At 44.6% G+C, this 16,968-nt stretch overlaps 1 protein-coding gene across 1 annotated transcript in view; it reads left to right on the top strand.

Annotated features, from left to right (window-relative positions):
- LOC146960420 (uncharacterized) overlaps positions 1–2,842 on the top strand; it is a 56,217-nt gene extending 53,375 nt beyond the window's left edge. Inside the window, exon 3 of the mRNA XM_085772393.1 lies at positions 1,510–2,842. Within this exon, the coding sequence (XP_085628519.1) occupies positions 1,510–2,842 (1,333 nt within the window). The remainder of the gene's footprint in view (positions 1–1,509) is intronic.
- The last annotated feature ends 14,126 nt before the right edge of the window (positions 2,843–16,968 follow it).

Raw genomic sequence — 16,968 nt, 5'->3', positions numbered from 1 at the left:
TTTCCAACTGTAAAGTTGCATCAACTCCTGAATGAAACTGCGACAGTCCACTGTGAAAATGAAAACTATTGCGTAACCTCTTACACTGGCCAATCTTCACCATCCTCATCCTCCATCCCCCTCCCTCAACACTAATCTCCTCCCCCTCTTCCCTTTCATTTTGGCTTATTTCTGTTGAGACTGAGTGGTGGCCCTCATCATTTGCAGCTTTCCGATGACGTCACAAAGTAAACGCAACATTTTTCAATTTTCTGCGAAGATATATGTGACTTTTTTATTATGAAATCATGCAAGCCCCGCCAAGGTTTCCCCCAGAAAAATTGTTAAACCCGGTGGTAGGATGGCCCACCAGCAGCCCCCCTAAGTGTGTTTTTTCATGACAGGGGCCTGACCCTAACCATTGACTGATGGCAGGGCCCTATCCACCCTTTTCCGAACGTCAAAAACGTAAGCAGATGTGACAGATGACGTTCCTGTCACTATGCCTCCAATTGATCATGTGCCCTGGCTACTTGGCCACAGGGATATGCCTCTGGGTGAATGGCAACCATGCATGACTCTTACCCTGGAGACTAGGGTTTAAACTCCGCCTGGGCTCTCCTTCGTCCTCTTCCGGTGGAATTGTATGTTTCCATGGTTTCCATGGTCAGTAGTCGTGGTAAATGCATGGATTTTTTTTTTCAATTGAAAATATGTAAAACGCATGGATCATCACGCCAGCTTTTAACAACGGATATCATCCAGCGTTAATAGATCCATGCGTTTACTGCAACTGACAACTAGTGAAACCATGGAAACGTAAACATGGGGGGGCACGCAGTGTTCCTCAAGACCTGAAGATACCTTCCTGTTTGGCTCAGAGCTGCGGGAGCCCCGCGAGTGAAAGCGGAACGGTTTTTCTAATCTAACCGCTCCTGGAGCCCCGCCCATAATCAAGGCATTTTTTTGAATTTCCAGCTTAGACTACGTCGGCCAAAACTGAGGGGTTTAGTTACTCTTTAAAGATATGGGCTGTTTTATCCAGGAATGCTGCCTGTCTAACTTGGTCTATAACTTGGACTCGCCCCCCTAACCTCCTAACCATAACCCTAACCACCCGACTGAAAAGACTTTAACAGTTGTATTATTATTTAGTGACAGGACTTATTGAGTCAAGTAACGGAGCGTTTTATTGTCAGTTGAAATAAAATAAAATAAAAGTAACGGTAACAGAGTTATAACGGGGGAAACAGTAACTTTTTGAGCCATTATTTTATAAACACCCTAATTCCCATCACTGGTTACAATATCAACTCAAGCACTGACATGTTTTGCTTAGTTTCAAAGTATAATTTGTACTGGAAATAATTCTGCATGTAAGATTTGTATTAATGAAGAATTTAAAAAGGGAAACAAATGTCCATCCATCATCCATCATTGATTGATTCTCTCTTACTGTCTGTTGCCATAGAAACAGGACCACACCAAAAAAATCCACCAGCGGATCCACACCGGAGAGAAATCGCACAGCTGTGAGCAGTGTGGGAAAGCGTTCGCTAGCTCCTCAAAGTTAATGATCCACCGGCGCGTCCACACCGGAGAGAAGCCGTACAGCTGTGAGCAGTGTGGGAAGGCCTTCGCTAGCTCCTCAGATTTAACCGTCCACCGGCACGTCCACACCGGAGAGAGGCCATTCAGCTGTGAGCAGTGTGGGAAGGCGTTCACTCAATTCGGACATTTAACGGTCCACCAGCGCGTCCACACCGGAGAGAAACCGTTTAGCTGTGAGCTGTGTGGGAAGGCGTTCACTACCTCCTCACAGTTAACGGTCCACCGGCGCGGTCACACCAGAGAGAAGCCGTACAGCTGCGAGCACTGTGGGAAGGCGTTCACTCAATTCGGACATTTAACGGTCCATCAGCGCGTCCACACCGGAGAGAGGCCATTCAGCTGTGAGCAGTGTGGGAAGCTGTTCGCTCGCTCCGGACAGTTAAAGGCCCACCAGCGCGTCCACACCGGAGAGAGGCCGTACAGCTGCGAGCAGTGTGGGAAGGCGTTCACTCAATTCGGACATTTAACGGTCCACCAGCGCGTCCACACCAGAGAGAGGCCGTACAGCTGCGAGCAGTGTGGGAAGGCGTTCACTACCTCCTCAGAGTTAACGGCCCACCGGCGCATCCACACCGGAGAGAGGCTGTACAGCTGTGAGCTGTGCGGGAAGGCATTCGCTAGCTCCTCAGAGTTAACAGCCCACCAGCGCATCCACACCGGAGAGAAGCCGTACAGCTGTGAGCAGTGTGGGAAGGCGTTCACTCAATTCGGACATTTAACGGTCCACCAGCGCGTCCACACCGGAGAGAAACCGTTTAGCTGTGAGCAGTGTGGGAAGGCGTTCACTACCTCCTCACAGTTAACGGTCCACTGGCGCGGTCACACCGGAGAGAAGCCGTACAGCTGCGAGCACTGTGGGAAGGCGTTCACTCAATTCGGACATTTAACGGTCCATCAGCGCGTCCACACCGGAGAGAGACCATACAGCTGCGAGCAATGCGGGAAGTTGTTCACTACCTCTGGAAAGTTAGCGGTCCACCAGCGTGTCCACACTAGAGAGAAAACGTTCAGCTGTGAGCACTGTGGGAAGGGGTTCACTACCTCCGGATACTTGAGGGTCCACCGGCGCAGTCACACCGGAAAGCAGCCGTTCAGCTGCAAGCAGTGTGGGAATGCGTTCGCTCGTCCAAGCGGCTTAAAAACCCACCAACGCGTCCACACCGGAGAAAAACCGTACGTGTGTGTGCAGTGTGGGAAGGCCTTCAGCCAGTCCAACAACCTGAAGAAACACCAGCAGCTCCACAGCAGCTAGAGGACAGTCCTACACCTGAGCAACTAACGATTATTTTCATCATCGATTAATCTGTTGACATGTAAATGATTAATCGATTAGTTGTTTGGTGAATAAAATGTTATAAAATCTTGAAAAAATGTCAGTGTTTCTCAAACCACCAGATGGCGTCCTCAAATGTCAGTTTATTGACATAAAGGAACAAAGAAACCAGAAATATTCACATTTAAGAAGCTGAAATCAGAGAATTTTGACTTTTTTCTTTATAAACTCTTAAAACTGATTATTGATTGAAAGCTTAGAATGAGATATTTACAAATACATAGGTGGCGGTGCACCCACAGGAGCAGACAAACTTGGCTCAGACTAAAAAGAGTTTAACCAGTCAGCGGTAAACCTCTAAAAACCTGTGGATAAAGTTACTTGGATGTAGCCTATGAGCATATCGTAGAACGACGTAGAACATGTATGTCCAAAACGGTAACTTTACAGGAAATGGATTTGCAGCTTGACCAAGAGTCATACAGTCACACATCCAGACACAGATTTCACTCAGGTGAAGGGAGACTCTTATCTCCCTTCACCTGAGTAAACAAAAGAGAGATAGTTGCTGGTTTAAATAGTTGCTGGTTTAAAATCTGAGCCTGCAGGGTACAAATCTCACAGCTTAACAGCCAGGCCAAAGCACCAGTCTAGCTGGTACTGGCATTAAAACACATCCTCAACCACTGTAGAAGCTGTGTCACAGTCTTCTCCTGTTCAGGGAGCATGTCCATGGACTTGGTGCACATGGGTGTTCCTCACACATCTCACTACAACCAACACACTGCCACTCGATTTAAGAGAGTGAGCAGCCAACTGTAGCCACGCAAGTGGGTGCCACTCCCACCGGATACCAAAATGGCTACCACCATGAGGGAAACTACAAAATGAAGGTTAATTACTTACACGATACTGCAGATGACTCGAGGGCAGCCACAACCTAGCAAACAGTAACACACGTGACCCAACCGAAAGTGGACTGCAACAGCACAACACAAAAGAGGTCACACAGTAGCCACTGCTACACAAAATGTTGCCAACTTACTCTTAAGCTGCAACCGAACGACCCAACAAACGTACTCTGCAGGTACCACAAAAATAAGTCACACACCAAAAGTTACTGTTACTATTTCACACAGAATCCAGACGAAACTAGAGGTAGAGTCTGTCATGTTCGTGTTCCAAGGATGAGGCCGTGTTGATAGCAAGTAACTTAGTTTAATGTCTCACGTTCTCAACAACATACATGTGGCTCCATGCAGTCTTGCTCTACCCAGTTATATGGTACGGTAAGCTGACTACTAACCAGTACTGCCGCCTAGCGGTCAAACATGTAATAACATCCAATCATAACATCCCCCCTTTTCTAAGGTAAAATGCATTAACATGAATTATCACATTAGCTGTGTCAGTTATTTCAACCATTTCCCATTCAGCATAACTCTGCAACACATAAGCAGTATAAACAATTTATATCAGATTGCGTAACTCATATCTAAGCCAACACTAGACCATTTAGAACACATTCACAACATCAATCAATATACATTTTGTTCAACATCTTTAACATGCATATTGAATTTTCTTTGTTTATAAGTTCAGTCTATCAGACTTTCTGATTTCTCTTGTGGACCTTCTTAACTCAGGTTCGCTTGGAGTAGGTGTGTGAGAGTCAGTGTTACAGTCCATAGCAGGTGTGGGAATTACCTGAGTTTCACCATAGGTTACACTGAGCTCACCAACAGTCCCTTGAGGAGTCTTTAACAGACTGCGACGATTGCGTCTGAGGATTTGTCCATCATCAGTTTTCACCGTGTACGATCGTGGAGCAACTTCTTGCAGGACAGTTGCTTTTGTACTCCATCCATCAGCATCCTCAATCCTGACTGCGTCGTTGGTAGTCAGTGGAGGGAGATGCCTGGTTGTTCTGTCATAGAATGACTTTTGCATCATTTTCTGTTGTCGTAGCTTATGTTCAATCTTTGAGTGATTCTTTTGCTTTAACTTGTCGTTGTGATGACTTGGCAGTGTTGTTCGTAGCTTCCTCTTCATCAGCAGTTCAGCTGGTGATAGGCCGCACTGAAGAGGTGATGCTCTGTAGCTCAATAAAGCCAGATACGGATCCGAGTCACTGTCAGCTGCTTTCTTTAGGAGTTGCTTGAGAATGTGAACTCCTTTTTCAGCTTGCCCGTTTGACTGTGCATAGTGTGGGCTTGACGTCACATGCTTAAAATCATATTGCACTGCAAACTTCTGCCATTCTTTGCTGCTGAAGCAGGGGCCATTGTCGCTCACCACGGTGTGTGGGATGCCATGCCTGGCGAAGATAGATTTAGCATGTGTTATGACACAAGTTGATGTTGAGCTTGCTAGTAGCGCCATCTCAGGGAAGTTTGAGTAGTAATCCATTACCACTAAATAGTCTTTACCTCTGAGATGAAACAAGTCCATTCCTACTTTGTGCCATGGTGCTGTTGGCACCTCAGCTACCACCATAGGCTCTTTGCTCTGCTTGTTCCTGTGTTTCTGGCATGTTTCACATTTACTTACAAGTGTTTCAATGTCTTTGTTCAGTCCGGGCCAGAAAACCGTGTCTCTCGCCCTCCTTTTGCACTTTTCGATGCCGAGATGACCTTCATGTATCCTGTGCAACATGTCCATTCTCAAAGCCCGTGGAATAACAATCCTGCCCTTTTTCAACAGCAGACCATCCACAGTACTAAGCTCACCTCTGACATGGTAAAATTGTGGACACGAACCAGCTGGCCATCCCTCATCCATGTTCTTCATGACATGCTGTAGCTCAGCATCCGTTGCTGTAGCCTCCGCTATTTGTCTTGACTTTGTGTCAGACACAGGCAGTGTAGCCGACACCATGTTCACGTGACACTGTATGTCCTCGTCTGTCGCACTCACACTGTCGCCTGTAGTTGCTCTGGATAGGGCATCAGCAAGGACTAGGTGTTTACCTGGAGTATATATCAGTTCAAAATCATACCTTTGCATCTTCATCATTAACCGCTGAATCCGTGGAGACATTTCATTCAGATTCTTTTTGATGATGGCGACCAGCGGTCGATGATCAGTTTCGACTGTGAAAGACGGCAGGCCGTACACGTAGCTATGAAACCGCTCCAAACCATACGCCAGTCCCAAACATTCTTTTTCGATCTGAGCGTATCGGCATTCAGTTTTTGTCATAGCCCGAGATGCATAGGCTACCGGTTTCCAGTGCTCACCCTCAGCCTGGAGTAGAACGGCACCAATACCATCTTTGGAAGCATCTGTAGACACTTTTATCCTCTTCGTGTGGTCATAAAATGACAACACAGGTGCTGTGCTCAGTGTGTCCTTGAGTTTTTGCCACTCATGCTCATGTTTCACTGTCCATTTAAACTCACAGTCCCTGTGCAGAAGCTCTCGTATGCATGATGTCTTTGCTGTCAGATTGGGAATGAATTTACCTATGAAATTCACCATCCCCATGATGCATAGCACCCCTGCCTTGTCTGTGGGCCTTGGCATGTTCTGTATTGCGTGTATTTTGTCTTTATCTGGTTGGACACCACGTGCAGACAGCTTGTCTCCCAGGAAGAGGATCTCTTGAACGCCAAACTCACATTTACTCTTGTTGAGTTTCAGTCCATACTTTTGTATGCGCTCCATAACTCTGTTCAGCCTCTCGTTGTGCTCTTGGGCTGTGGAACCCCATATGATGATGTCATCAATGTAGACTCGAACTCCATCCAAGCCCTCGATGATCTGCTCCATCGCTCTGTGAAATATTTCAGGTGCTGACTTGATTCCAAAAGGGAGTCTGAGAAAGCAGTATCTGCCGAAGGGCGTATTAAAGGTACAGTACTTGGTGCTGCTTTCATCCAGTTTCAGCTGCCAGAAGCCTTGTGAGGCGTCAAGCTTTGTGAAGTATTTGGCACCTGACATTTCACTGATGATCTCTTCACGTGTAGGTATTTGATAATGTTCACGCTTTATGCTCTCATTTAAGTCTTTAGGGTCCATACATATTCTCAACTCACCATTCTTCTTCTTTGTGATGACCAGTGAGTTGACCCAGTCTGTAGGCTCATTAACCTTTTTGATCACTCCTAGCATGATCATTCTGTCGAGTTCTTTCTTTAGGCAGTCTTTCAGTGGAGCAGGAACTCTGCGTGCTGCATGCACAACTGGTTGGGCTCCTTCTTTCAACTGTATTTTATATGTGAAGGGCAAAACACCAAAACCCTTGAAAACATCTGAAAAGTTCTGAACAATTGTGTCCATAGAGTCATTTGTTGGGTTTATGGTTGGAACGATGCGATGCACTCTTTTCACAAGCCCCAGTTCTTCACAGGCTCTGTCACCAAGAAGTGATTCCCGTCCCTCATTCACAACAAAGAAGAATAGGTGGTGCACTTTTCCTTTAACTGTGACATTCAACCTGCACGTGCCCAAACATTTGATTGGCCGCCTATTGTAGTCTTTCAGTCCAGATTCTTTTCTTTTTATTTGTGGCTTATTTTTCATTGCCTTCACATCACACATGCTTATGAGATTTGCTTTAGCACCAGTGTCCAATCTCATGGTCACTACAGTCCCATTTATCATTAGAGGAGCTATCCACTTATCTTCTGTAGTGACATCATTTACATTGTCTGGCTTATTTATTTGTTCACTTTCACAATTCACCATTCCAACAAAGAACGTGTCACTTAGATCAGGCTCGTCTATTAAGTTTACAGTTTTTTCTTTTTTCCACTCTTTCCGTTTGGAGAAGCATTGTTTAGCAAAATGATTCTTGCCTTGGCAAGTGGAGCATTGCTTACCAAACGCTGGACACTGTCTAGGCTTGTGCTGTGAGCCGCAGCGCTTGCAGTTTATCATCACGTCCTCCTGCTGTGCAGGCCGGGTCTGCGTGCGCCGTCTCCGCTGATACGACACTGCTCCAACCGCTGCCGCGCTGTCGCTCTGCGCCGAGGCGACTGCAGACATCTCGCTGAACGTCCTCACGTGCCTTTGGGACAGCTCACTGGCCTGGCAGATCTTAATGGCTCCTGCCAGCGTCAGCTCCATCTCCCGTAGTAGCCTCTCTCTGACCTTTTTATCCTCCACGCCGTAGACGGTCCCGGTCCCGGTCGCCGTAGACGGTATCTGGTCCCGGACCATGGAGTCACTCAGCGTTCCGAAGTTGCAGGACTGCGCCTTTAGCCGCAAGTCCGTCAGGAAGCTATCGAAGGGCTCATGCTGGCGCTGTGTACGAGACCGAAACACGTACCTCTCGTACGTCTCGTTCTTCTTCGGAGAACAGTGAGCATCAAACTTGCTAAGCACTACATCCAACTTTTCATTGTCTTCAGGACTGTCAAACACGAACGTGTTAAATACTTCTATGGCCTGTGGCCCTGCTATTGTTAGCAGCAGCGCTACCTTTCTTGCTTCCGGCTTAGCCTCGAGTCCCATAGCCGAAACATACAGGTGAAACCGCTGTTTGAAGGTGCGCCAGTTCTCGTCGACATTCCCCGTTAGTTTCAAACTTTCCGGTGGTTTTAAATCCATGTCGCCCATTCGAGTTTACTCCTGGTACCATGTCATGTTCGTGTTCCAAGGATGAGGCCGTGTTGATAGCAAGTAACTTAGTTTAATGTCTCACGTTCTCAACAACATACATGTGGCTCCATGCAGTCTTGCTCTACCCAGTTATATGGTACGGTAAGCTGACTACTAACCAGTACTGCCGCCTAGCGGTCAAACATGTAATAACATCCAATCATAACAGAGTCAACCCACAAGAGATTGTGACTACGCTGCTGTGCAACTCTGCTGAAGAGTGACGTTGTGGAGAGGCACCCTGTGATATGGTTAACTATCTAGTCTTCAGTGGCTTCCTGGGAGGCTTCTTTAAACGTTGAACTCTGCGAGTGAACAATGGACCAAGACAAGGTCCACAGTAGGCTTGGGCGGTATTACGGTAATACCGTATACTGCAGGTATTTAAAAATAGCAACGGTATCAGTTTCAATACCGTCATGAAAAAATGCAATGCACTTATACAGGAGATAAGGATTAAATATTAAATAAAAGTAATTTAATGTCTAAAATTGATTATATGACCAGTAGCACTTATGTGTGGTTGAATTTTCAGTTAGTTTATGTTTTAGCCTACTTTTACACACACACACACACACACACACACACACACACACACACCCCCTCCGCTCCCCCGTCGGACACGTTCCGCCATAGTCACTCTCACTCTCACACACATCACACAGCCAGATCGCTCTGCACACAGTTTATGAACTTGATTAGTTTCAACAAGTCGGTCCCGTTTTACCGTTATGCCCGTTTATCACCAATAAACACAGTAGATGAGGGTGAGTGACTGAGCTGCGGCAGGTGGGGTGGGGGGTCCGCGGTGTGGAGCGGTGCGCGACTCTGACTGCAGCGGGGACTATCATGTCTCTGCTCCCTGACACTGTGAGACAGACCGCCGGTGAGCCTGTGGGACGAGTCCCGCTAATCGTTGAAAACAGCAGTGATACGTCTCCAAACCAGAAATGTCTAGAACAACATCGGAAAAAGCCACTCTTGACAAGAAAAAAAAAAAAAAAAGGGACCGGACCTGCCGTGCCGTGTAAAAAAAAAAAAAAAAAACTGACAGCGAGTGCATGACATGACTTCCTGTGTCTGGCCCTTCAAAATAAAAGCCCTATAGCCTTTCATATACAGTTCGGTCATATTGATTTTGACTTAATTTTGACAAGACAGGGCTCCAAATGTTTTTTTTCTTTTTTTCCTGCGACCAATCGAACAATGAGATTTTGGTCTGCTAATGTTTAGCCCTAGTATTCAGTTTCTGATTGGTGAAGACACAAGCCAATGTTTGGTAATGCCACTTACGTCATCATTTTTAATTAGTCACGGTAATACCGTATACCGTGGTAAAATGTGGAGGAAGTTTGACGGTATCAAAATTTGGATACCGCCCAAGCCTAGTCCACAGCCACACAGAAAACGTACCCACACCCAGGTTTCACCACCAAAAATAAAAAAGGCAAAATAATAAAGTGGCAAGAGTCTCTCTCTGCCCGACGACTACCTCACAGGGAACTTTCAAGCAAACACAGGCAGGCAATAAAATCACAAACCATCTCGAAAAGAAGACTACCACTACCTCACACGACAGCTACAAACCATTACTTCACCTCATGGTTGTTCGCCTCCCGGACGAGCCCCCAATTGTTACGCCCCAGAACTTGTTGGCCCGGAGGAGCATAACAATGGACCCAAGCAATGACCCCAAACCAAACACAAAGACACTAAATTAATTAAAAGGAGAGAGATTTAATATAAAACATAAAAGTGATACAAACAACACAAACTAAAACAAACAAAAGCCAAGATGGGAGGCAGGCAAGTCCTTTAACTCTGTGGACCAGGTGAGCCTCGTTTGGCTGATTGAGACCTGGGTGGAGCTGTGAGGGAAAGGGAGAGAGAGACAGAGACAGACACACGCACAAGGCCGAACCCCTATCGGCCGTAACACCCGTACACAAGGCAGTCACAGCACAAATTAAACTGTGGTAGCTGTGCACCATCACGTGTGTGTGTCCGTGTCCGTGTCCATGTGCAACTTGTCGATCTTCACTCATGATCAAGTGCATTGTAGAAGCCATGGAAGTCCTTCGGCAGAACTTCCCTGAGGTCTTGCAGGTGCTTATACAGTATTTCACTGCTGTTATCTTATGGCTCGAAGTGTAGAGTGGGACAACACCGACACACGTCTTCCGGAGTGATGGGGATGGATAGACTTCCCAGTTGTCGGAGTGGTGTACTTTGTACTCTGTAGTGCCATCCACCACAATGGAAATAAGCCTTTGGGCTTTATTGTGTTTTTAATCCTTTTGAACACTTGTCTAATGTTGTTCAATAAAGTTTTCAAAAAACCCACATTGTACCTAGTAGATAAAAAAGAAGGGGGGGCCACAGTCAAGTTTTGATGTATTGAACATGAGATTTTTGATTATGATTTGTTAAGTTATGCTGATGTTTTATGTGTTACAGCAATGCACTTAAAATCATCAGTCAATATTTGCGGGAAAAAAAGTACAGTATACAGTAAGATAAAAACTACCTGATGGACTGTGCATTGATGATGCACTGTAGGATCTCCAGCACTCCTACCAGGTTGGATTGATTTGCAGATGTTTACTTGGCTGAAGTCTGTGAAGAAGCTGTAGTCTACATACTTCACCTCGTATGGTTTAGGACTGGAGCGAGCTCCCCGCACTACTGCCGCATACTCCGCTGGAACATGTATGTCTCTGTCTCTCAACTTTCTCTCAATCACGCTGTGCACGGAGTTGCACTCCATCTGAGTGTGGCCTCTTTCAAGGTACTTCTGAGTAACTTGTTTCTTCTTCTCAGTTGCAAACTTCAAGAGGGCATTGCTCAGAATGACGTTCCTATTCTGATAGTCACACCCATCACTCCACAGGATGTATTCAGTGTAAGTGGGGTGTGCTTCAAGGAAGTGTACAATACATGAGGCAAACTCATTGGCAGAGAGCCCTGCTTCTCCCTGATGCCAAAGATAATTCATTGCTTCATGAGATGCCATGTTATAGATTGTAAAGACACCAAGTTTCATTTTGTAGTATAGAGCAGAGGCTTGAAGCTTTGGGCACAGTAAAAGCCCTTGCAGATCCATGCATGTCACTAATAGCTTGTCACTTGCAAGTTCTTTATCTTTTGCCTTCTCTGCTCTCGCCTCATCTTTCTTCACACAGTGTTCCTCCCACATGGTGGCTTCGATATTTCCAGCCTTGAATGCACAGCAAGTGTCACACTGATCTTTCGGTAACACTTTACTTGAATAGGTATTCATAAGCTTGACATAACACTGTCATAACAGTGTCATAACTCAGTCATGAACGTGTCATAAACATTATGTCAAATGTCATAATCCTTTATGACTGTTGTCATTAAGTGTCATTCGGTTTTTATAATGACAACTTGACATTGTTTGGGTTGTCTTGATCATGACAACTTGACATTAATCAAAGTGACATTACCAGAAAATGTCTTTGTCATGACAACTTGACATTAACGGAATATGCACCTATTTTTGTGTTCATGGCAAGTTGACATAATGATATAATAGATGTGCTAGGTTACAGACCACGATGTTTGACAGGATACCCAAAACTGACTGTCATGACACCATTATGACAGTGAAATGAAGATATTCTGCAACCTCAAGTAAAGTGGTAGCATTTTGAGTTGTCATTAACATATCATGAAGGATAAACTGACTGTCACGACACAATAATGACAATATAATGAAGATATTCTGCAAACTCAAGTAAAGTGGTAGCATTTTTATTTGTTATTAACATATCATGAAGGATACACTGACTGTCACGACACAATTATGACAATATAATGAAGATATTCTGAAAACTCAAGTAAAGTGGTAGCATTTTGAGTTGTCATTAACATATCATGAAGGATAAACTGACTGTCACGACACAATTATGACAATATAATGAAGATATTCTGAAAACTTAAGTAAAGTGGTAACATTTTGAGTTGTCATTAACATATCATGAAGGATAAACTGACTGTCACGACACAATTATGACAATATAATGAAGATATTCTGCAAACTCAAGTAAAGTGGTAGCATTTTGAGTTGTCATTAACATATCCTGAACTGACTGTAGGCCTGTGACGAGAACACATTTTGCTGGACGATATTGTCCCACAAATTATTGCAGATAAACAATATTATTGTCAACATTATTTTGAGAGCAAATTAACCACTAATGTAATAATAATATTCCAAAACAATGCAAGTACACCCTTTCAAATGCAATAAACTTTTATTCCTCGTGAGTATTTTTTTTTACCACTTTTAAATATTCTAACAAACAAAACACAATGTGAAGCTCTCCTGTCCAATACACACCTGAAACTCCACTTTACATTCAAACAAACTAATGTGACTGCCAGTTGTTAGATTTAATCAAATGTATCTCCTAAAAAGTATTTAACCGGAAGGCGGTAAACCTCTAAAAACCTGCCGATAAATTACTCGGCTCGTTTTCTCTCCCGGGCGGGATGATGAAGAGGTTGACCGTAGCTCAGCAGACCGGCAGCTGCTAACGTTAGCACATTAGCTCTGCACTTCTCCAAAAACGTCGGAGGAAATCTCCTAACAGGCGATATCTGGATAAACTGACCACAGATTGGGGATCTTCACTGTGACTTTCTCACATGAAAAAATATTCAAACTAGGGCCGGGACTTTAACGCGTTAATTACGATTAATTAATTAGACAAAAATGAACGCGTTAAAAAATGAACGCATTTTAATCGCACCTATTAAAAAAAAATTGTCACGTGTGTCTACGTGCGGTGCGCCTGCACGCGAGAGAGGCGGCAGTTTGAGAGGCTGACTGGCAGAGATGAGAGCTGGTGAAACGCTAGCATGGTTATTTAAAACACCATCTCTGATCTCTGCCTGCAAATAGATACACAGACACGGGCGCACGCTAAATGCGCTAATTGCTCAACTGCAGCGCTATATCTATGACCTGTCACTGTCACAGGTGCATCTCATCTCATTATGATAGGACTTCACCCTCAGAGCTGTCTGTCTTCAGACTGTCCTGACCTGTCCCTGAACATCACACAGAGACAACATGGAGCTGGCTGTGTGATTGGTTACTGAGTTTTATTAATGTTTACATCAGGCTGAGTTCAACAAATCAGTTTATGCTACTGTGATTTAAGTAGCCTAGTTAAATACTACAGTAATCATTATAGTGTATTGGAAGGAAAGACCATTTAATCTGTATGTATCAAATATCGATTAATGAATTAATCGATCATTTGCATCCCTAGTCTGTTGGTCTTGGTTAACTCTTTCGCGACCACACTAATTCCTCAGCACATCCGCTCAGGACCACATGTTTTTGGCTATTTGTTTACCTTTTATCTCACGTCGAACCGAACTCTGTACATCACCTAGAAACAAACGGTCTTCACGTGGTTGAAGAGTGACTTTCCAACGTGCTCCTCAAAAAAACGGCGAGTTTTTCCGCCGTTTCGTTCGTAAGTACGAAGGAGAAGAAGAGAGCTGGGTTTCTCCAAAAACGGAGCTCCAGCTCTAGTTTCAGAGAAAAACGCACTTTTGTGTCAAGTGGCAATCGGCTCATTTTACCGGTTCTCTGCAGTGTGGCATGTATCCCAAATCATTTCTACGGCTAAATAAATATATTTGTAGGCAAATCTGGGGGGTGTGGCAGCGTGGAGTGCAGCGGTGCGGGTCTCTGGCTGCAGCGGAGCAGCTCCGTGACACTGCTGTGTGACTGGCCGGCGGTGAGTGCTCTGGGGCGGGGGCGGCCGGTCACAGCACCCACTGCACAGCGCCCGCTCCGCTGCACCGTGAAAACAGCAGTGATAACGGGCTTTCAGATCCGAGTCTCCAAACCAGAAACGTTTGTAACAGCACCGGAAAAAGTCGCCAGATTTGTCGTCGGTCTCTTTTGTCAAAAGAGGGTTTGGAAAGTCACCAGATTCAGCGAGAAAGTGGCAACACTGTAGCCGACAGCCGCACAGCGCTGCACGCTGTCCCCAGAGCAGCATTCATGGAGACCGATTACTCAAACAAAACCAAGATCACACAGTTTATAAAAAACATTATGTTTTGATTGTAGTTTAAAACAGTTTTACATATGAAGAGTTCTTTTCCAAAACGCTATAAATCCATTTTAATAGTTTTCCAGAAAATGACATTTTTTACCTAGACCCACCCATTTTGTTAATATTCAATTTATCCTGTTAAAATGATTGTTGGCTCAGTCTGGACATGTTGAACAATGATTATTAAATCAAACAACAATATTGTTGATTAAAAACTCAAAGTTTATTTTATTTTTTCTCAAAACGCTATAAATCCACATTTAAAAAAACAAAAATTGATGGTTTCTGTCTTGAAAAACCAACCAACATGACATGAGAACATCACTGAGGTGCTGCGTGTCTCTCTCTCTCTCTCTCTCTCTCTGTGTGTGTGTGTGTGTGTGTGTGTGTGTGTGTGTGCGCGCGCACGTCGGGGGGAGGGAGGGGGGCGGTAATGATGTCTGTCTCTTTACATGTTAAACAAAGAGAACTATGGACTATGGAAGTTTTAATAGTCAAAATACAGACGCTATCATGACGTGAGCACATGTTGCTGTAAACAAAACTACGTCTTTGCTGTAAAAAAAAAAAGAAAAAAAATCGATCGTTGATACGGAGGACACGCGGCGTTACAGGCGGGGGCGGGGCTCGTACGGTATGTGGGGGCTGTGGGGGTATACTTAACGGCACAGTGTCCACCACATAAACAGATACAGTAATTAACACAGAACCCAGAAACTACTGAATGAATGACTGAAAACAGACCTGGGTTCAGAGCACCGGTTACATGCTGCTATTCCGACATGCCGCTATTTCGACATTGACTTCTAATTGTCGGAATAGCGGCATTAACATTATTTTTTAAGCGTCCCACTATTCCGACATTTTTTTTTTTCATTGTCGGAGTAGCGGCACTTTACTATTTTTCAAACATTCCGCTTTTCCGACATTGATTGATTACGTTATAGTCAGACGTGTCCTTCTGATTTATTTTTATTTTTTCATCTGAGACACTGTTTCTCATACACAAATACATAGGCCTATTAGAGAAGAAAAAACAAACCCTCCAAGTTTAAAAACACACCGGCAGCAGCGCACACTGATCTGCAGCTACTGAGACTGTTATTATTCTGTCACCTGAGTTTATCCTGCTGCTTTACATCGTTTTAACATAGGTAAAAGAAGAAAAAGAGATTGTCTGGAATAAAGGGGCAGATTACATAAGATTATTCTTTTTTCTGCTCCCTTTTGTTGAGATTTGGGAGGTTTTTGCCTGATTTATTGCCCGATGCCATGTATCTAGCTTTCTCTCCCCCCCCCCCCTCCGCCTGTTGTCTTCGTTGTCACTTTGTTGTCGCTCCACAGAGCGCACATGGCTAATTAATATGCACGTGCTGACCATATGGTTGTGTCTAGGCATTCCGGGGACGGAGGTGTGTTCACGTGCGCAACTGCACACCATTCTTGGATCCAGTTATCAAAGTTGAGGTGCAGAGTTGTGCACGTACTGTTTGATAGATCTGAAAAAGGTGTAAATATTTTGGGATGTCTTTTCACCGTAGGCCTAAGCAAAAAATTTAGTAGCAGCAGTTTTACACTGCTTACTTACAGTTTTGATAAATAAGGCCCCAGGCCATAAGCCCAGAGCCCAGATGCTCACAGCTGCAGCTTCTCCGCGGCTCATCCGCGGCGCTGTCCGTGGTGCTGAAGGTCACAGGTTAACTTGACAAACAAACTGCAGCATAGTTCTGTTTGTTTATCATGTGTGTCAGTTTTGTTTGCGACTTGATAGTTGAGTTGTTGAGATTAAGAACATCACTCCCTCATCAAACCAGTGATAGACATGCTGAAAAGAAAAGAGAGAGAGAGACGCGCCTGGGTATCGCAGCTGTAAAAAAATAAAAATAAAATAAAAATAAAAAAGACGTGTCGGAATAGCGGTATCAAAAAGTGTCAGACTACCGGCATGTCTAGATAGAGGGATGTCGTAATAGCGGGATGTCTAAATAGTGACATGTCGGAATAGCGGGATGTCTGAATAGTGGGCGGACCCCCAGAGCACCGCCATGTTGTAGAATTCATAGAATTCTGAGGAGAGGGAGGAGATGTCGCGTTTTGGCTGAAAATAGACTTGGCGCTTATCGCGGTTTGGAGGGAAACTGCATCTTGCGGTGCCTTTTAAACAGGGAAATGTAGCGATTTGACGTGATACGTTGATGGAGCAGTGTAATAGGCTCAGTACACAGCAAAATGGCGTGACAAACTCATTTTTTTTAAATTTGGCGTTTATCGCGTTTTGGAAAAGAGCTCTTCATATCAGAGGACTACCATATTCACACACAGGGTACCTGAGAGTGTCTATTATCGTAATCTGTTAAAAAAACGGTTTTGACGAGTTTACTCGTCAATGGTCGCGAAAGA

The sequence above is a fragment of the Trachurus japonicus genome, unplaced genomic scaffold (assembly GCF_045865225.1).
Source record: "Trachurus japonicus isolate A0001 unplaced genomic scaffold, Traja_1.0 AP030398.1".
Taxonomy (NCBI): domain Eukaryota; kingdom Metazoa; phylum Chordata; class Actinopteri; order Carangiformes; family Carangidae; genus Trachurus; species Trachurus japonicus.
The sequence above is the reverse complement of the archived record's forward strand: the minus strand, read 5'-3'. Positions and strand labels throughout refer to the sequence as shown.